A 22,320-nucleotide genomic window follows, 5' to 3' on the forward strand; every position below is an offset into this window, starting at 1 on the left:
GCACAGCTGCCCCGAGAGGGGTCCCCAGGAAGCACATGCTCGCCCTCTGCCCTCCCACGGGGAGAGGATGCCGGGGAGGCGGCTGGTGTCACTGGGACCAGTCCCACCACCCCAGCTGTGCCAACCTCACACATCCTGTTGGGCAATGCTCTGGCCTGCAAGTTCCTGAAAGTCTGCCTCTGCAGCCGCTGACCCCTCGTGTGAGCACAGGGGCACCACTGTGCAAACCACACAGTCACCAGGAGGGTCCAGGCTGGGCCTCCTGGGTGGCAGAGACGGGCAGGCACCTGCAGCCTGAGCCTATCACCACCGGGGCCACAGAAAGATACAGGGGCGTTAGGTGCTGAGTGCCTGGGGCATCAGTCCAAGAACTCGTTTTTTTCCATTAGAATGACCTTAGTTTCTTTTTTAATGTTTATTTTATATGGGAGTCTAGTTGATTTACAATGTTGTGTTGGTTTCAGGTGTACAACAAAGTGATTCAATTATATATATATATATATTTTCAGATTATTTTCCACTCTATTACAAGATATTGAATATTGTTCCCTGTGTTACAAAGTAAATCATTGCTTATCAATTTTATGTATAGTAGTTTGTATCTCTTAATCCTAAACTCAATTTATCCCCTCCCCCACTTCCTTTCTCCTTTGGTAATCATCACTTTGGAATCTAAAAAATAAATGAATTTATATACAAAGCAGAAACAGACTCACAGACATAAATAACTCATTTCTCTTGAGATGTGACATCTGTGCCGTAAAATGCTCAGCTGCTGTGTCTTTCATGTGGGTGTGTGCATTCTTCTGGGCCATTTTCCAACACCTACAACCGGCCCCTCAAGACTCCAGACCTTACTCCCTTCAGACCCCCAGTTGGGAGTCCCGGGCAGCCCGGACTTCCGACCGACTGGCTATAAATCAGGGCTTCCCATGACCCGCCTCCGCAGGGTTGATAATTTGCTAAAACTGCTCACGGGACTCAGGCAAAGACTGGAATTGAAAACAGACTTTGCTGGTTTATGATAAAGCATGTAACTCAGCTGGTTTTGACTTAGGATCCAATCAGATCGGAGGGATGCACAGGCCAGGTATGGGGAGGGGACACAGAGCCCAGGGTGTCAGGTGCGAATTCGGGGGAGTGAGGGCGGCTCTGAGCTCGCCCATCACAGCCGCTCAACCAAGCTTCCCTCCTTGGGCTCTGTGTGGTGCACAGAATCATGTCCCCAAAGAGGTCCACATCCTAATACCTGGACCCTATAAAAATGTTGCCTTCTGACAGAAGGGACTTTACAGATGTGACTAAGTCCTAGATCTCGAGATGGGGACTTGGTCCTGGATTACCCAGGTGGGTGTGACATAATCCACAAGCATCCCTTATAAGAAGCAGGCAGGAGGGCTTACAGGCTATAACAAGTAGGCACCCTCTGTGTCGACTCAGTAATTGTGGTCCTGTTAGAGCAGCCACTGGACAGTTATTCCTTTCTAAACTGCAGCCAGTAGAGAAAAAAAGAGGATGTAAATCTTCTGCCAGTGGAAGCGGGCGGCGGCACAGACCCTCATCCCAGCCCCAGCAGCCAGCAGCAGCTCGGACCCCTCCCTGTGAGGAAGGGATGGTGTTTCCCTGGAGGAGCTGGAAGGCGCATCACGTGGTCAGGATCGACGGGCCTCGAAACATCCCTCCAACTACAAAGCATCTTTGCAAAACATCACATTATTTTTTAGAGTAAAAAAACGAAACAAAACAGAAAGGTAGAAAAATGCTCAAAACAATTTTTAAAAGCTACATTCAGGGCTTCTCTGGTGGTGCAGTGGTTGGGAGTCCGCCTGCCGATGCAGGGGACACGGGTTCGTGCCCCAGTCCGGGAAGATCCCACATGCTGCGGAGCGGCTGGGCCCGTGAGCCATGGCCACTGAGCCTGCGCGTCCGGAGCCTGTGCTCCGCAACGGGAGAGGCCACAGCAGTGAGAGGCCCACATACCGCAAACAAACAAACAAACAAAAGAAAACCTACATTCAAAAAAATTAAGCAAAACATTGAAAAAACATTAAAAGAAACTGTAAAAAAACCAACTTCCAGAAAGCCCCGGGGATATAGACATCTGGAATTCACGCATTCGCTGGGGCTTCTGTGACTTCTTCCACGGCTAAGACCTCTTCCTTGTCACCTTTTCCCACATCATGTGTAAACTTCTCCCAGAGGATCTGATGGGGAGAAGGATGGGGGTGTCAGGAGCCCCGTGAGCAGTGGCCACGGGGGGTTTAGCTAGAAATCGGAGACGGCTCTCTGTGTCAGATCTTGTAGCTGGCAGATGAGCTTGTGGGAGGGACATCTGAGCCTAGGGTACCACACACGCTAGGGCCACCCGGAGCTCAGGGGGAGGGGGACGTGGCTCATCTTGGCCCCCTGGGGTGGGCGGGACCCTGGAGGTCCCAGGGGCCCGGAGAGGGTGTGGATCGGTGCTCCTGAGAGGAGAGATGCCCAGCTCAAGAAAGGGGGTGAGCAAGCTGAGAGCTGGGGGATATGATGCCAGACAGCGGAGTCGGTAGACGTAGCCCCCGCCCCACGGAGAGGCAGACGTGATGGGTGCACCCAAGGGCAGTCTCACGTATGGGGGTGTCCCTTGTCCCTTGTCCTTTTTCATCCTGTCTGGATCTGTCCCCTCCCGGAGGTCTGGTCAGAACCCTTTCAGTCTGCCTCCACCTCTCTCTTTCTCTTTCCCCATCTTCCGTCTCTCCTCTCCCCCCACCCAATTTCCCCAGACACAGCTCGCAGGTAAAACCCCCGTCCCTGACTCCTGAGAAGGCCAGGGAGCAGGACACGGGATGGCAGCCACTTCCTGTGGACCCCTTTGGGTGGACACAGTTGAGATTCTGGGGTCACTGTTCCCTCTTCTCCATCCTGGTTTGCCCCCCACCCCATATGTACCTCGTGGTCGATTTGATGGTTATCGTTCAATTTATCTTTGATCTGTGGAATTGGCGGGAATAACCTGTGCGTCCCTAGGAACCTGGTGAGACAAGAAATGTGTGAAGAGAAGATCTAGACGTCCAATTTCCTTCCTGCACCCAAAGGGGACATGTTGTCATGTCATGTGCAAACACGCCATCCAGGCTCATTTCTTCAGAACAATTTCCTTTCAGAATCACAGAAGGACCAACTCCAGGCTTAGACCATGGAGAAAATGATAGACTCTGTGAGGGTCTTTCTAGAACCTTCACTCACTCCCTTGGGCCCAGGGATGGGAGTGGGGAACATGTCCAGTCTCCAGCAGCTTGGAGGAGTCTGGGGTCTCTGGTGTTTAAAGACCAGGAGGCTTATCCAACCTTGAAACCCACGGGTTCCAGATTGGGCCGCCTTCTGTGGATGTCACGTATTTTCAATGCTATCTTTTAACCAGCATATTCCATGGTCCCGCAGCACCCTAGTCCTGCTGCATGTTCACAGGGGCGTTTATTTTCTTTCTCACCACACGAATGGTACCTCCAGTCCTGTGACATCATCAGGAGAGGTTGTACTGAGTTGAAAGGTAGCCTCCAAAGATATATTCAACTCCTGACCCCTGAAACCTGGGAGTGGGAATTTATGTGGAAACGGGGTCTTTGTAGGTGTGATGCAGTGAAGGGTCTGAGATGAGGTCCCCCTGGAGGAGGGTGGCCCCACATCCAATGACAGGGTCCTTCTAAGACACAGAAGAGGAGAGACACAGACACAGAGGAGAAGCCCCGTGAAGACAGAGTCAGAGACGGGAGGGATGCGGCCACAAGCCCAGGGATGCCTGGAGCCCCCAGAAGCTGGAAGAGGCGGGAAGGACCCTCCCCTGGAGCCCCTGGAGGGACCGTGACCCTGGGACACCTTGACCTCAGAGGTCTGGTCTCCAGGACTGGAGGAGGATGGATGCCTGTGGTTTTAAGCCTCTGGCTTGTGGTCACTGGTTCCGGCAGCTACAGGAAACTCACACAGCTTTCCTTTAAGATAAGTCTTCCGTGTAAAACATGAGATCTGTCCCTGTTACCACAGCCAGTGACCGGGCTGCCCAAACGCCTCTTTGCTCCCAGGTCCAGTGTCCCTGGGAACAGGGGTGCCTCTCAGTTGCTTTCACAAGGCAGACCAGTGTCTCGCCTGGTCCTGGGGGACATTTAGCACAGGACGCCCAACCAAGACAGGGGCATCAGGACAGGGGCCGCAGGTGGACTCCCACAGCATCCCCACATCCTGCAGGAGGGTCTCCAGGTGCAAAATCTCCCCATGCTTTGCAGAGTGCATCATGCCATATGCATGCAACTTTAGTCTACATGTTCATTGCAAAGCATTTGCCCGGTGGTCACAGACCCTGCATGATGCCAGGGTCACACAACAGGAAAGATGTCTGCAGAGGTGCCCGTGGACAGGCTGATTGCAGTGGTCTGGGAGCCAGGGCTGAATAACTTGTGCTGGGGGAAATGAAAGTCAGAGGAGGAGAGACATTCTGAGAACCCCAGAAGCTCCAGGGGCTGAAGGCAGGCAGAACTCGGAGCACAAAAGAGCTGTGAGGGGTGCCCGGCAGGAGTCTGGGGGCAGGAAAGACCCTTGCTGGTTGCCAGCCCGCCTGCCACTGATGGATGGAGCATCAGAGCTCTTTCTCTCCTGTGTGTTTTTCCATCTCTCCAACTTCCTTCCCTTTTTCCAGACAAGTTTTCCTCCAGAAAACTCACACCCTGGGATGTTTGCAGGCTGCCCTCTCTTTTTTGCCAGCCGATTGGGGCTGCCTTTGGAATAAACACCGGCCCCCTCCGCTGACCACCGGGATGCCCACCTAGGACGACCTGGGGTTACCTTTTGAAAAGGCAGCTGACGATCAAGCCACAGACAAGGGTCCCCAGGACCACCAGCAGGTAGACATGCAGCAGGCTGGATTCTGGTTCCGCAGAGCCTGGGGAGTGAGAGGGGAACACGCCAAGTACGCCGGGGGCCGGGGCATGAGCGGTCACCACTCAGCCAGCTTATGTCCTCACTAGCTCACGGAGGAGGAAACATGCCCAGAGCAGGACGGACATCTAAAGAAAGGACCCAGTCCTGCAACTTTCACAAAAAGATGTTCGTGAGACAACACGACCCCGGGATCACGTCCAAAACACATAAAGTGATTTTAAGACACAGCAACCCAAAGACCGAGAATTCAATTTAAAAACGGACCAAAAAAGGATGAATACACATTTCCAGGTGTGCGGTTTTAAACAAAATTGCGTCCCATCTATTCTTAAGCTTTAATTTCGCATGTCATTTAGAATAAGTGCTCTTTACGGTACATTATTTTTTTTTAAAGCAATATGTTAATTGTCAAAAGTGCATATTCTGGAGGGGAAATGAAACCAAAAAAAGTCACATGGATGTCAGCCAAGTCTGTTTAGAGCTCTATTCCGGGAAAGGTCTATTCTTTTTGTCTATTCTTATTTTGTTGGTGGTGCGGGGGGCATATTTTAAACCCATTTTTAAAGTGGGTTGTCAGTGTTTTTGTTCTTGGTTTCTCAGAATACTTTTTATGCTTTGGAGGCTTGGCCCTACTCAAATGATTTGAAATATTTTCTCCCCTTTCATGGGTTGTTTTTTCACTGTCTTGAGCGTGTCCTTTGATGCACAAGAGTTTTCATTTTTGATGAAGTCCGGTTTACCTATTTTTTTCTTTTATCTTTCCTGCTTTTGGTGTCACGGCTAAGAACCCACTGACAAATGCAAGATGGCAAATCAATTCCGTATTGCACTCAGCTGTCCCTTCCAGCTTATGAAATATTGCTGAATCCTTATTTCATTTCATAAATTCTACACCGGCATGTATCAAAGGCATTGATCTTGGATCAGAAAAAAAAAACAACAACGTATGCATGCTATGCTTGCTAAAACACTGAAGGTGTTTGAGACTGCATATAAGGGAAGGTAGACTCTTAAGTATCAGATTGGCTTTAGGGCCAAACCATTATATTCTTGCCAACTAATCAAAGTTAGAAGGAGGAAGGCAGTAAAATCTGTCAGGCTAGGGCTTCCCTGGTGGCACAGTGGTTGGGAGTCTGCCTGCCGATGCAGGGGACACGGGTTCGTGCCCCGGTCCGGGAAGATCCCACATGCCGTGGAGTGGCTGGGCCCGTGAGCCATGGCCGCTGAGCCTGCGCGTCCGGAGCCTGTGCTCCACAACGGGAGAGGCCACGACAGTGAGAGGCCCGCGTACCGCAAAAAAAAAAAAAAAAAAAAAAAAAAAAAATCTGTCACGCTAGCCCTCCCCCGATTAGAAAGAAACAGAGCCAGTTTGGATGTGAGCTGTATCCTGACCAGAGGTGGACCGTGATGGCTGTCTGGCGTGACCAGGAGGGATGGGTCATTTCCTGGTGGGGCGGAGGCTTAGGAAGGCTCTTAGTTATTCTTAAAGGGTCCCTCTCATGAGCCCTTGCTGTTGCCAGGGGAACAGTGTTGCAGGGGCCGGTGGACAGGAACCCCTCCCAGAATGGCTCAGAGATGAATTCAGGATGCCAGGATCTGTCCAGTGATGATCTTTGGACACGTACCAAACTCAGCTGGCTGACTCCAGGCACCCCAGTGGGCTTTCCGGGCATCTGCCGTCCTGATCTTCACGGTATGTTTGGCTCTGAACCCTGGTCTCGGAAAGCTGTATTTATTCCCCGAGTCACCGGACACCACAATCTTTGGAGAAAACAGAAAGTTAGACAGAGTTGTTGCCTGTGTTGAGAAACAGAGTGAGGGTGTCTTTTCAGTTGCCCAACTGAAGTGAAAGATTCAAAGCCACACCCTCCCAATCTGGACATGAATGTGGTACTTTACGTCCTGAGAACTTGGGAGGAATGCTTAAGGGAATAATGACAATGAGTGATTCTGCCATTTTCCGAGTAACCACTCCTGGGGTTGCTAGGATCATAAGTATAGAAGCAGAAATGATTCAAGAGCTACAGTGGATATGAACGAACCCATGGATGGCTAATGTCCCTGTAAAGGATGTTAAGAGGGCGAAGTTCAACTTCCTCATCGGACAGAGGAGGATACTGAGGTCAGAGTGGTGGTGAAACTTAGAAAAGATCAACGAAAAGTACTGTGATGATCAACCTCGAGCGGAATTTTGGAAGAAGATATCATCTCCTTGACACTCCAAGGAATATTTCCTTGATGAACATGGATAGAAGAGGGAGACCCCATCCAGGGGGCTACTGGGGGGTGCCCCTATATCACTGACTGGACGGTACTCTAGGGAACCTCCATCCTCTGGTTTTTACCCCGTCCCCATCCTGGCCACCACTGGACCAAGTTTGCAGTTGGCATGTGTACATTGCCCAACATTGTACACTTAAGCTACAAGGGTGATATTTTGGGTCAGAGTTGTAACTCACCAGTTGATTTCTACCGCTTCCGGTATTACTCTAGAAAAAAAAAAACCCAAACCAAAATAGAATGTTTATTTCTCTCCATTTTGAAGGTTTTTCATAGTTATCATCCAATCTCTCCCTTTGAGTGCAGTCAGGAAAAACCGTAACAGTCAGGGCCCAACAAAGGGTTGAGCTCCTTTTGTCCCCCCTAACCTACAGTGGACTCCACATAGAAGGATGGAACATGTCCACAGGAGGGAGGGTGCCCCTGTTCATGGCTCCTTCTAGAACCTCAGCTGGAAATGGATACTAATAAGAATTCAGGTGGGCTTGGAGCAGAGGTTCCTCCTTGTCTGCACTGGGTGCAGGTGGACATAGGGAGAGGGTTCCTCCTTGTCTACACTGGGTGCAGGTGGGCTTGGAGCAGACCCTGAATTTTCCCAGATGTTCACCCATTCTGAGCCCACCTCATGTGCCCCACATTCTCACGGTGGGTCATGGGGGTGGCTGCCAAGCTTCTTGAGGCATGGTGCCCTGCTTGGAGCAGTGTCCACTCACCTGTCTCTGGATGTCCAGCTGGTACTGGAACTCCCTGATGGACAGTGTTTTTCGGGTCCTGGGCTTTTCCCACCGGATGAAGCAGTGTGATTCGTTGCAGTGCACGGTGATATTGGTGGGGGGGTTGTATTGCTCTGTAATGAGAACCCAGCAGACACCTCTAACCCAGAATGCTTCCCCTGGACCACAGAGAGGAGACCCAGTTCTGCCTTCCCAACATTGATGGTAGCTCACCAAGGTCACCGGGAGGCAAGGGTGGGTCTGAGTGTTGGCTCTTGGGGAAGATGATGAATCATCAGGCCACCATGTGCAGAAGGGAGGAAGTTTGGGTTCAAGAAGACCTGGGGAGACTTCCTTGGTGGTGCAGTGGTTAAGAATCCACCTGCTGATGCAGGGGACACGGGTTCGAGCCCTGGTCTGGGAAGATCCCACATGCCGCAGAGCAACTAAGCCCATGAGCCACAATTACTGAGCCTGTGCTCTAAAGCCTGTGAGCCACAACTACTGAAGCCCACGCGCCACAACTACTGAAGACCGCGCGCATGGAGCACGTGCTCCACGACAAGAGAAGCCACCGCAATGAGAAGCCTGTGCGCCATAACAAAGAGTAACCCCCGCAACTAGAGAAAGCCCACGTGCAGCCATGAAGACCCAACACAGCCAAAAATAAATAAAAAGTTTAAAACAGAGGACCTGAGGAGGTAGGTGGTGATGGGTCTGGAGGGCAGGAGAGAGGCTGGTTTGAGATGTTTTTAGCCTTAAGAGGCCTGGACTATCTTATGGGGTCAGGGAGCCTGCAGGTAGAAGGAGGGGGCTGGCGTTCAAGAGAAGACATTGTTTGGCATAGGGGAGTATCTTCCAGAGACCAGCCTGCAGCAGAGCGGTAGAAAGAAGAGAAAGAAGACGAAGCCGTGACTTCACAGTGGTCCAGGATGGGTGGAGGGGCTTGGAATGTCAGATCCTACGGAGAGAAAGAGGGGGTGGCATCTGGGCAGATGCACCTGGGTGTACACTTGTCCTTGTAGCAGGTTACCCAAAGGGAGGGAAGGAGGGAAAGATGGGGGCTTGGAGGAATCGGGTCCACGTGGAGCTAGCAAAGTTATGGTTTCCAAATGGGGGAGTTGATGCATGTTTGAAAAGGTCAAGGAACTTTAGTGGCCTTCATCGTTGAACAGATATCCAAAGAGTGACCCCATGACGGTGCATGCCAGCAATCAACAGGATGGAAGTTCTGTATCTGACTGCATTCTGATGGGCGTCTGTTCCATTCTAAAAGCTGAGACTCAATTCGGTTGTTGGAACCTTTGAAGGTCTGTTTGGACAGCTTGGCTGTGTGAAGCTTCTCTTGTGACTGTGAATCTCATGGACTCCACATCCACCTCGAGTAGATCTGATCGTCTTTAACTTTAGAGGTGAGATGCTCTATCCCTAAGATACTTACACTGGATTTTCCAGCTCAGAACAAAGTAAGGGATATAACTCTTCGGGCCCATCATTGTGATCTGGACTGAGGATTCTGCACCCACTTCTGATGTGTGGGACTTCCCTCTGACCCCCAACACCACCAAGCAATTCTCTGACACCAGCTTGGTGTCCTACAATTCAACTCAATTCTGGCACTATCTACCTGGAGGTAGCGTCAGATTCCACAGGTGAAGGGCTCAGTCCTCCCACTTCAGATGTCAATCCCAAATCCAGGTCATCACCTGTGCTTCCAACTGACCTGCTATAGATCAAAGGTTCCCCTGACCTCCTCCGTGGGTTTGATTAATTTGCAAGAGAAGCTCACAGAACTCAGGAAACATTTTACTTACTAGATCACTGTTTTACGATAAAAGGACATAACTCAGGAGCAGACAGACAGAAGAGATGCATAGGGCAAGGCATGGGCAAAGGGTCTGGAGCTACCATGCCTGCTCTTCTCGGGTGGTTGTCTCTCTAATTTGTGGACATGTTTGATTGAGTAATTAAGGATCTTGAGATGAGGTCATTCTGAATAAGGTGAGCTCTAAATCCAATGACTGGTGTCTGTATAAAAGGAAGGAAGGGAGATTCGTGATATACCAGGAAGATGGACATGTGGACAGAGATTAAAATGATGCATCCATAAGCCAAGGACTCCTGGCCATCACCAGAAGCTAGGAAAGAGGCATGGGAGCAGAAGTTCTTTCAGACAGTCCAGAAGGAACTAACCCTGTCAATGCCTTGATTTTGGATTTCTGGCCTCCAGAACTGCAAGAGAATACATTTCCATTGTTTTAAGCCTCCCAGTTTGTAGTCATTTGTTACAGCATCTCCAGGAAACTTACGCAGATTTCAACGCAAATTCTGTCGGACCTACTAGGCAGTGGTTAAATCACAGGTGGTTGCTCTCACCTATTTCTTTTAACAACAAAACCGAATCGAAGAACTGGATTCCTGTTTCTTGGCTGGTACCGTTAACCAGGAAGTAACTGTACGAAGTTAATCCCGAGAGGTCTTGGAGGTGACATCCCACATGGGTTCCCGAGTCTTTTAGGTAACAAGGACATTCTCTTTCGATTTTTTTCCTGTAAGATTCCAAAGTGTTCAGAGGATAATCAGGGCATATTTCTTTCTTCACTGTATTTCTCAGGGTTGTCTACATGAGGTCAACACTTACTTTGAGCCTCTTATATACAAAAAATATTGAACGTCATTGGGCGCTGCTTGGCCCTTGGCCCAGGTGCAGTTCATGAAATCCGCATTGTAGATAAGACAGGAGAAGTTTTGGGCAGCTGTGCCCTCCGCACCTGGGAAGAGACAGAAACAAAATAATTTGTATGTGGAGTTTAAAGGGGGATGGACCGGATGGCTTCATGGTTCAAAGAAGAATCAATACCAATTCTTCTCAAACTCTTCCCAAGAAGAGAAGAAGAGGGAACACCTCTAAACTCATTTTCTGAGGTCAGCATCACTCATCACTCTGATACCAAAGCCAGAAAAAGACACAAGAAAAGAAAATTACAGGCCAATATCCCTAATAAGCATAGATGTAAAAATCCCCAACAAAATGTTAGCAAACCATATCCAACAGCATGTTAAAAGTCAAATTTATCCCTGGGATGTAAGAATGATTCAACATACGCAAATCAATCAATGTGATGAACCACATTAACAGAGTGAAAGTGATAAACCACATAATCATCTCAATAGATGCAGAAAAAGTGTTTGACAAAATTCAACATCCATTCAGGATAAAAACTCTCAACAAAATAGGTATAAAAAGGATCTACTTCAGCACAATGAAGGCCAAATATGAAAATCCCACAGCTAATGTCATACTCAATTGAGAAAAACTGAAAGCGTTTCCTCTAAGATACTGTACAAGGATGCCCACTCTCAACACTCCTATTTAACATAGTACCTGAAGTCCTAGCCAGAGCAATTAGACAAGAAAAAGAAATAAAGTTATTCAAATCAGAAAGAAAGAAGTAAGATGATCTCTGTTTGCAGATGATATGATCATATACGTAGAAAACCCTAAGACTAAACAAAAAAAATTATTGAAACTAATACATTTAGTAAAGTTGCAGGATACAATATCAACATACACAAATCAGTGGCATTTCCACACAGTAACAATGACATAGCTGAAACAGAAATTAAGAAAAAAAAATCTCATTTACAATAGCAACAAAAAGAGTAATGTACCTAGGAATACACTTAACCAAGGAGGTGAAAGGCTTGTAAGTTCTATGTTACAAGACATTGATGAGGGAAATGAAAAAAGACACAGATAAATGGAAAGACACCCTGTGTTAATGGACTGAAAGAATTAATAGTGTTAAAATGTCCATACTACCCAAAGTGATCTATAGATCAATGTGACCCCTATCAAAACCCTAATGATAGGCTTCACTGGTGGTGCAGTGGTTGAGAGTCCGCCTGCCGGTGCAGGGGATGTGGGTTCGTGTCCTGGTCTGGGAAGATCCCACATGCTGCAGAGCGGCTGGGCCCATGAGCCATGGTCGCTGGGCCTGCGCGTCCGGAGCCTGTGCTCCGCAGCGGGAGAGGCCACAGCAGTGAGAGGCCCACGTACCGCAAAAAACAAACAAAGAAACAAACAAACAAAAACCCAATGACATTCTTTAAAGGAAAAGAAAAAGCAGTCCTAAAATTCGTATGGAACCACAAGACTCCAAATAGCGAAAACCATGTTGAGCAAGAAGAACAAAGCTGGAAGCCTCATGTTGCCTGATCCCAAGATATATTACAAAGGTACAGTAATTAAAACTGTACTATGATGGCATAAATGTAGACATAGAGATAACTGAAACAGATTAGAGAGCCCAGAAATAAATCCCCACACTTATGGTGTACTGATATTTGATAAACCTGCCAAGAACACACCAGGGAGAAAGGATTAGTGTCTTTACTAAATGATGATGGGACAACTGCATATCCACATGCAGAAGAATGAAATTGGTTCCTTATCCCACACCACATACAGAAATCAAGTCAAAATGGATTAAAGACTTAAATATAAGATCTGAACCGGTAAAACTCCTAGAAGAAAACATAGGGAAAGAACATCTTGACATTGGTCCTGGCAATGATTTTTTGGATTTAACACCAAAAGCACAGGCAACAAAAACAAAAGTAGAAAACTAGAATTGGATCAAACTAAACACTTCTGCACAGCAAAGGAAACAATCAACACAGCAGAAAGCCAACCTATACAATGGGAGAAAATATTTGCAAACCATATGTATCTGATAAGGAGTTAATATCCAAAATATATAAAGAGTTCAAGCAACCCAATAGCAAAAACCAAATTTTTAAAAAACAAATAATCTGATTAAAAAACAGTCAAAGGATCTGAATAGACGTTTTTCCAAAGAAGACATCCAAATGTACAACAGGTACCTAAAAAGATGCTCAACATCACTAATTGTCAGGGAAATGCAAATTAAAACCACAGTGAGGTATCACCTCACACCTGTCAGAATAGCTCTCATCAAAAAGACAAGAAATAACAAGTGTTGGCAAGGATGTGGAGAAAAGGGAACCCTCGTGCCCTGTTGGTGGGGATGTAAATTGGTGCAGCCACTATGGGAAACAGTGTGGCGATTCCCCCCAAAATTAAAAGTGGGATTACCATATGATCCAGCGATCCTTTTTATGAGTGTATATTCCATGGAAATAAAATCTGGATCTCAAAGAGATATCTGCACCCCCATGTTCACTGCAGAATTATTCACAGAAGCCAAGATATGGAAATAAACTAAGTGTTTGTGTGGACAGATGAATGAATAAAGAAGATGTGATACACACACACACACACACACACAGGAATATTATTCAGCCATGAAAAGGAGGAAATTCTGCCATTTGCAACAACATGGATGGACCTGGGGGGTATTATGCTAAGTGAAATAAGTCAGACAGAGAGAGACAAATACTATATGATTCACTTATATGTGGAATCTAAAGAAAACTCATAGAAACACAGAATAGAATGGGGGTTCCAGGCGCTGGGGAGGGTGGGGAAAATGGGGAGATGTTCGTCAAAAGGTACAAATATCCAGCTATAAGATGAGTAAGTTCCAGGGATCTAACGTACAACATAGTGACTATAGTTAAAATACTGGATTGTTCACTTGAAATTCACTAAGAGAGTAGATCTCCAGGGTTCTCACCACAAAAAAAAAAAACAAAGAAACAAACAAAAAAACCTACATGACAGGATGGATACGTTAATAGCTCAATTGTGGTAATCATTTCACAAAGTATACATACATCAAAACACCAAATGTGGGACTTCCCTGGGGGTCCAGTGGTTAGGACTGTGCACTCTCACTGCTGAGGGCCCACGTTCAATCCCTGGTTTGGGAACTAAGATCCCACAAGCTGTGCAGCATGGCCAAAAAGATTTAACAAAACAAAACAAAACACCAAATGTACATCTTAAATATATGCAATTCCTATGTGTCAATTCTATCTCCATAGAGCAGAAAAAAGTGGGGGAATGTACCCTGATGCTCATGTGGGGAGGAGAAGAATCACCACCATGTTTTCCCTACCTGGGTTCAGGTAGACCAGTGTTTCTGAAATTCGTCTTTGGTTGATATTTACTTCGACAGTGAGCGTGACTCCCCCATGGAGAGAACAGTCCTGAAAGGTGCACTGACATTCGTTGTCTTTGACCTGAAAAGATGTCATCCGTCAGTGAATTAAGAACCAGCCTTCTTTCGTTACATCCTGATGTTGTTTGCTCCTACCCTGACCCTGTGATGACATCCACCTCCCTCTGTGACATCTCCCCCAGGTACCTTCTTTGGGAAGACACCACCTAGCAGCGTTCAGAAGGTCAGAATAGAGCTCACCTTTTTTTTAAAAATAAATTTATTTATTTTATTTATTTATGTTTGGCCGCGTTGGGTGTTCGTTGCTGCGCGCAGGCTTTTCTCTAGTTGTGGTGAGTGGGGGCTCCTCTTTGTTGCGGTGTGCAGGCTTCTCATGGTGGTGGCTTCTCTTGTTGTGGAGCACAGGCCCTAGATGCGAGGGCTTCAGCAGTTGTGGCATGCAGGCTCAGTAGTTGTGGTGCATGGGCTTAGTTGCTCTGCGGCATGTGGGATCTTCCTGGACCAGGGATCGAACCCGTGTCTCCTGCATTGGCAGGCGGATTCTTAACCGCTGTGCCACCAGGGAAGTCCCAGAGCTCACCTTTTAATATGAGAGCCCTCATCCCTTTAAACTGTATGGGAACTTCACACTCTCTTTTATGGGATTGACTTTTCTTGTCCTATCTCATACCCACCGTTCTCTCACAGGTGTCATGTTTACCTTGTATCCAAGTCAGTCTGTTTACTGTATTTCCATTGAACAGGCAGAGCTAATGCTATTTCTCTCTCAGGATTAAGTCTTGCAGATGGACCAACTGAGCAAAAGGCTGCCATTGCAAGCAGCCAGGAGCCCCCAGGTTAATTGGAATAGGGATGCCTGAGGGAGGAATGGGGTTCTCTCAGGGAATCAGCCCTCTGGACACATGTTGGACACGAGCAACACTTTGCTGGTGCACTTGGAACCGTGAGTCTGTGATGTGTCCCAATGTCACACGTATGTTTCTTATTTGTCCTGCTTGATGAGAGCTCTACAAAGACCAGTGACTGAGCACACCCAATCCATCTTACCTTTTTTTTAATCTGTCCTTTCTCCTTGTGAATCAACACACATTCCCCATAGGTAGCGTTTTCCTGGCAGTCCCAAGTTAATTTTGTCATCTTTGGGTCAAACTTCACATTTAGACTGGAGTTCTGTTCCACGGTTGGAAGATCTGAAACATACAGCCTCAGGAGTCAGAAACTACTCTTCTCCGGTCTCCATTCTCCCTTAACCAAGGCGTCTCCCATCTTGTGAGCAGAGATCAGGTCTGGGAATCACTGTCCCCCTACCCCTCTCACATCCTCATCACCCCCTACCCCTTTCCCACCTCTCCTTCCTGCCCTTTCTACAAGGGGAGATGTCAACAAAGCAGGAAGCAGCAAAGGCTATTTATTCAGATCCTGCCATAGTAAAGGGAGTCGGCCACCATCACCTGTGTCTGCAGAATGGGTGGGGGAGAATTCACATCCCCAGAAGGGGGGGGAACACAACAGGAGGCGTGATGCTGGTTGACCGTTGCATATGAGGATAAAATGAAATTAGATGCAGGCATTGGGATGTGTCCCCCAGAACCCAGGGTCGTGGGAATGGGAGCAACAGGAAGAGGTCAAGCACATTCATACGTTTATCCCAGTGCTCCTGGGTCAGGAGGAGTGAGGGGACCAGCAGCGTGGAGAGCAGAATGGCCATCGCCAGGGCACACATGGGGCTGCCCGAAGGACATGGAAGTGCTGGGGGAAGAGAAAATCAGCTTTCATGGAGGTCTGGACATGGAGACCAGTGATGTTTCCCTGGGGGGATGTCCAGGGAAAAAACACAGGACTCTCTCCAGGGTGATGGTCAGCATGGTGACCTGGCCATCCTGGGTCACTGTTGGCGACAGAGGGTCCTCAGGCTTCAGTAAACCTCAGAGATGGCCCCAGAACCAAGAACCTGTCCTCAAGCCTGAGCACCAGGTCCAGTCTTCCCAGTTACCCTCCGAATCACTTTGAGCAAGCTGCCCACCTGCCTGGTCTGTAACCTGGTGGCAGGGGTGGGGGGGTGGGGGGATAACTCCCAAGTCAAAGGCAATGAAAAGCCATGTACCACGCCCGAGGATGGGGCTCCTTCATGCAGTGGGAGACCCTTGGGAGACCCTCCACCTGAGCCTTCAGCATCCTTTCTCCAGAGCCTGAGGATGAGGGTCGCTCCATGCAGTGCATTTGGGGAAACCCAAACCCTGAGTCTCCAGCGTGGTTATCAGAGTCTGTGGATGGGAACCCCTCTGTGCTGTGTCTTTCTCTCTGACCTGAGAGACTGTAAGCCCCCAGCCATAGCTGTTTCTCTATCCCCAGAAATGTGTCCCCAGCATATGGGTATCAGGGCGCTGGATACACATTTTACAAATTGAGTGGATTATTTCTCCAGAGCAGACTGTGCTAAAAGCAGGTATAGCCCCTGGAGCAGCTGCTGAAGTTGGGAACAGAATAGCAGGGATGGTCTATGTAAAGAAAATATGAGCCATTTATATACATATATACATTATTATATAATTCCCCTATGTATTAATTATAAAATCTATCTCTTCATTTATACTATATATCTTCATATAAAATTGTATATATAATGTGAATTATAGAGAAATAAGTCATGTTTGTATGAATATGAACAATTTTATAAATAATATTGATACTTAAGGACATTCTGACCCTTATTTATATTATCTTTATGCTAGGAGACTCTCTCTCTGACACACTTTGATCCCTTCATTATTCACACCCGATGAGGGAAGTTGATAAATGAGCAGAAAGACAGACACAAAATCAGACAGATGTCATGAGTTTGTAGGGGCTGAGCCTGACGTGGATGTACAGCTCCCCACGGAGCGTGGAAACCGGGGAGATTTTCCTGCCCCCCAAGAAAACTGTGGCCTGTGTTACTTTCCTTGTGCTCCTGTAGCAAATTCCCACAAACTTGGCATTTTATTTTTTAATTTTTTGATAAATTTATTTTTATTTATATTATTTATTTTTGGCTACTTTGGGTCTTCGTTGCTGCGTGCGGGCTTTCTCTGGTTGCAGCGAGCAGGGACTACTCTTCATTGTGGTGCGCGGGCTTCTCACTGCGGTGGCTTCTCTTGTGGCGGAGCTCGGGCTCTAGGTATGTGGGCTTCAGGAGTTGTGGCGCATGGGCTGCTTAGTTGCTCCGCGGCATGTGGGATCTTCCCGGACCAGGGCTCGAACCCGCGTCCCCTGCATTGGCGGCTGGATTCTTAACCACTGCGCCGCCAGGGAAGCCCCGGACTTGGCATTTTAAAAACTCCGCACTTAATCTCTTGCAGTGCTGGAGATCAGAAGTCTGACAGGGTCCCTTTGGGGTAAAATCAAGGAATTGGCAGAGAGCTGCTTCCCTGTGAAAACTCCACAGGGGAACGTGTTGCCTTGCCTTTTCCAGCTTCCGGAAGCCACCTCCTTCCTGGGTGCATGGTCCCCCTCCATCTTCAAAGTGCATTAGTCCAGCCTCTTCATCATCACAGCACTGCCTCTCTCTTATAAGGACACTTGTGATGACACTGAGCTCAACCAGATAATCCAGAATAATCCCCCATCTCAATACTTTGCACTTAGTCCTGTCTGTCATGTAAGGTAACATAGCCAAAGTTTCTAGGGATTAGGACATAGGTGTTTTGGGGGACGTTTTCTGTCAACCATACGGGGATCAGGACGTGGAATTCGTGGCTCAGGTGACCCATGAAGCCACGGCTACCACATCACAGTGATTATAAGATGCTTTGGGGGGCTTCCCTGGTGGCGCAGTGGTTAAGAATCCGCCCGCCAATGCGGGGGACATGGGTTCGAGCCCTGGTCCAGGAAGATCCCACATGCCGCGGAGCAACTAAGCGGCCTGTGTGCCAAAGAGTGGCATTGCACTCTTTGCCTGTGTCACCCTGGGTGACTTTGGCATCTATTGTACAAGGGGGGCCTCCCGACTTCCGTGAGCCATCTCCACCAGCAAAGACCCTCCCCTGCACCCCAGCTGCCTTCATACGCGCAGTCTCCCTGGCCTGTGATCACCTGGACACCCCCTCTCGGAGACGTGTTCATGAGTGTCCCAAGCCTGCTGATGCTCCACAAGCACCGGACACCCTCTCCTCACACCCCAGCTGCCTCTGCTAAGAAGCCGCCAGCACCTCCTACGTTTAATTCGCTGTTTCCATGAACGCGCCTCCTATCCCACCTCCTCTGTCGAAGGCTGGACTGGCTCATCTATTGGAGCCGGGAAGGGAGGAGGGAGGGAGGGAGGGAGAAAGGAAATAGATTCCCTGAACCTTCACCATCTCCTCCTGGCTGGATCCCAACAGTGGAGGACCCCACCCACTCCCTTTTTCAGGTGTGCACACCTGGGCCACCGCACACCCGGAGACAAGCACCCAGCCTCAGATTCCTGCCCCCAACTCCCCCCACCCCGCCCCCTGGGACCTCACTTGCTATCAAAGAGGAAATAAAAGCCACAGACCAGACCTGTTCCAACTTCCCCACCTGACTGACATCTCCTGCCCTCCTCCCACGGTGGGAAAGCACCCAGCTTCCTCCACCTGCGAACGGGACCGTGGACCACCCAGCTTTCCTCTGGGTCTTGTCCCCGATCCTCTGTGCTGGGGCCGGGGCACCCTCCAGCTGCACCCCAGAGGCTCTGGGTGAGGACCTTCCTGGGTCAGTGCACGCCCACAGCGACTCTTGCCTTGCCTTGATTTTCACATCCGCAATTTGTGCAATGCCCTTGCAGTCTGAGCTGAGCTTCACTTAACAGGACGGGGGATGGGCCGCAGAAGGGCCACAGTCCAAACATCTTAGTCCTCAGTGGTTACAGCACCTGCGTTCATCACCGGACCCTCCGTCCCGTCAGCTTCCTGGGTGCACTTTTCTCCTCCTCAGTGTCTCGCTTCGTCCCTGCCTTGGGGAGGGGGGTGGACACGCAGCGGGCACCCAAGGATACACACTATCTTAGACTGATCGACAGCCTACAGCCTGGTTCCCCATTCAGCTTCCTCTCAGCTGAAACTCCCTTGGCTTCTTGCTCATTATGATGGGGCAAAACGAGAAACTTCTGTAAACTTGACTTAAAAAAAAAAACAACCGAGTTCTCGCACACCACAAAGGGACACAGAAACCCACCCAAAGGTTGCTGCTTGCAATCATCAGTTCATCGCAGCCCCCGGCTCTTGGTCGAGGATGCTGAGAAACCTCCAGAGGACAATTCTTGCAGAGCGTGAGATAATCAGTGCTATGATATATCATGTTCAGACATAACCTGGTTTAATTCTCGCCCCCGTCCTATGAGGCGGCTCCTGGTACCCGCACAGAAGTGGCTGGAAGACCAAAGCAGCCCAGTGAAATCTCATTCTTTTACTTTATTTGTTGCCTTGATTTTTTTTAAAGTCGAGGCAAAATTCACATGGTATAAAATTTGCCCTTTGAAAGCGTACAGCTCAGCAGCACTTAACACATTCGCAATGTTGTATATCCCACCACCTCTATCTGGTTCCAGAACCTTCTCATCCCTCCAAGAGGAGACCCCAACCCCATGAGCTGTCACTCCCCATCCCCCTCCCCCAGCCCCCGGACACCATGAACCCACTTTCTGTCTCTGTGGATTTGCCCATTCTGGTTGTTTCCTATAAATGGAATCATGCCATATTTTGCCTTTTGTACCCACTTTCCCTCTTCTTTTGGTTTTCACCAGGCTGGGTTTTCTTTCCTCTTTTAAAGATTTCAGCTTTCCACAGATGTCAGCTGGAAAGACCTTGTCTCAGAACAACCTCTCTCACATTCGAGGCACACAGGAAACACCTTACAGGGGCGTGGGTCCATGGGTGACCCCTGCACAAGCTGGCGTTTTGATCTCGCTGTGGTTCTGGGGATACCACGCACCACTGTGATCGGGCAACACACAGACACAGAATGCAACGCCACCCTCTTCAACAGCACCTGTAACCTGGCCAGGCTACCCGCTCCGCAGGACACACAGCTTCACGAAGGCGTCCCACCCGAGCCTTTGGACTAAATCCAAGCCGCGTCCCAGGCACAGGCTTGTGCGGCGAACTCCACAAACTCCCACTGCAAGCTGGCTCACTCCCCGGGACTCATTCAGATCTTAAAATGCAGCTTCACGTGCTACGAGACGTACCCATCACCGGTAACCATCTTCACCTGGGTGCCATTCACCCAGAAGCTTTTATTGCCCACCCTCAAGTTCTCACCCACCTGAAGCGCCAGCTGCCCGGAGCAGCAACAGAAGCAGGAAAAGGTCCCCTAGTGACTTGACACTTTGGAGGACCCCAGGATCAAGGGGACCGGACTACCCCACCGTACCACGCTCGCCCCTGCCAACCTGTGTTCCTCCATGCTGCTGCCTGAAGCTCCCACATCTGGCCGATCTGATAACTCAGTCTCTTCCTCGTCCGAAAGCAAGTGCCCAGATTGCACGACGAGAACGTTTCAGCTCAATATCTTCCTTTTTTTTTTTCCTCCTTGATTTCCTCCCCCGTCTGTGGTGTTTCTCATTACAAGGAATTGGGAAACCTTCGTGGTGGAGTTGCCCCCTTCACCGTAGATACAGAGAAGGTCACCTTCCCTAAAGTCCAAGCAGGTGGCCCATGAGGTTGCCCAGACCAGCTACCAGGTGGGCCTCTCGTGTCACTGCCCATTTTCATCATTGACGTGGAGAAGGTCATCCTCCTAAGAGTTGGACCAGATAGTTCACCAGGTCTTCACAGAGTGGCCACCATGGTGGGGCTTCATGTCTTTGGTGGAGGACACCCCCTTGCTCACATTCACAACCAACCCAGTTCCATTCAATTCAATTCATCAGAACGTTCCTGAGTATCCCAGGGATTTAAAACCAGCCAGAGTGGGTAGGAAGTGGCTTTCCAGCTCATGATGGGACAAGGCTGAACAGAAGGGTCATGGGGGCTGGGGACACCAACGCAGCACTGGGTGTCCCCAAGGAGGGTCCATCACATGAGGGGTTGGACAAGAGCGGGGGTGGGGTTTCATGGGGAGTACATCCTGGCTGTGAGGGAGAGATGATGTCTCCCAAGCTAACGGGGGCTTCGGGGCTTCAGAAATGCAGGAATGCTGGTACAGATCAGAGTTAGGGAAAGAGGAGGTACTGGCAAAGGGGATGGAGCTGGGGGAAGGCTCAGTCCTGCCATGTTTAAGTGGCTTCCCTGATGAGCCACGAAAGGGAGGCGTCCATCAGGGAGTTGGATGTAGGGCTCAGCCTCAAGGGAGACATCTGAAAATCTGAGCAGTGGACGTTCTCCTGAGCTTTCCTTCCGGGCAGGACTCCTGTTCCTGATTCTTACAGGATTTGAGTGGCTGCAGAATGAACACACTTGGGTAGTAAAGAGTTACCTCAGCAGCCCTGGGTGGTCCACACCCTGCCCACTGCAAAGAAAGGTCTGACCCTTGACCAGCTCCTAGGAGGTCACCTATGAAACCTTGGAACATCCTGCCTTGTTTGCCTAGAGCCTTGGGTCGTGCCCAGTGGTCTGTGTTCCAATGTGAGTTATGATGGGACTGCGTGTCACGCCATATCCAGACCTCGGGAGGGGCTGAGTAACTCAGGTCAGCCATGTGGACGCTCCGTGCTATGTGACCGACCCCAATAAAAAGGCTAGACGCCAAGGCTGGCTGAACTTTCCCGTTGACAAATACCCCATGCCTGTCAGCAGACATCATGGCTGGGAGAAGTAAGCCCTGTCCAGACAAGCCTACAGGGAGATGACACTGAGAAGCCTAGTCCCTCCTGGACCCTGCTCCTTGCATCTTTTGCCTTTGATGATTTCAGTCTGTATCCCTTTGCCGTATGAAACCAGAACTGTGAATATAACGGTCTTGCTGATTTCCGCAGGTCCTTGTAGTGAATCATAGAACCCGAGGGTGGTCTTAGGGACCCCGACACACTACCTGTTTACCGTCGTGCAGGCCGCTATGTCTGGTCAAGCATGACACACACGAGAGAAGGTGAATAACTAAAGGTCTGGACAAGCGACAGCGTGATGTTTCTCGGGACCCCCTGGTGCTCATCTTTTTTTTTTTTTAACTAATTTTTATTGGAGTATAGTTGCTTTACACTGTTGTGTTAGTTTGTACTGTACAGCAAAGTGAATCAACTGTATGTATACATATATCCCCTCTTTTTTGGATTTCCTTCCCATGTAGGTCACCACAGAGCACCGAGTAGAGTTCTCTGTGCTAGGCAGTAGGTTCTCATTGGTTATCTAGTTTATACATAGTAGTGTATAGAT

At 49.0% G+C, this 22,320-nt stretch overlaps 1 protein-coding gene across 1 annotated transcript; it reads right to left on the bottom strand.

Annotated features, from left to right (window-relative positions):
• Window positions 1-925: 925 nt before the first annotated feature.
• LOC308609691 (granulocyte-macrophage colony-stimulating factor receptor subunit alpha-like) lies at window positions 926-20,436 on the bottom strand (the record flags this gene model as incomplete). Its single annotated transcript, XM_081223402.1, has 12 exons — window positions 926-2,204; window positions 2,929-3,010; window positions 4,816-4,912; window positions 6,537-6,672; window positions 7,371-7,400; window positions 7,905-8,038; window positions 10,281-10,453; window positions 10,546-10,675; window positions 13,949-14,072; window positions 15,059-15,201; window positions 15,653-15,760; window positions 20,400-20,436. 12 exons carry the CDS (start codon window positions 20,434-20,436, stop codon window positions 2,109-2,111), a joined length of 1,290 nt encoding a protein of 429 aa, XP_081079528.1. The 3' UTR covers window positions 926-2,108.
• Between the last annotated feature and the right edge of the window lie 1,884 nt (window positions 20,437-22,320).

Source organism: Mesoplodon bidens (assembly GCF_964165515.1).
Source record: "Mesoplodon bidens genome assembly, chromosome: Y".
NCBI classification, from domain to species: domain Eukaryota; kingdom Metazoa; phylum Chordata; class Mammalia; order Artiodactyla; family Ziphiidae; genus Mesoplodon; species Mesoplodon bidens.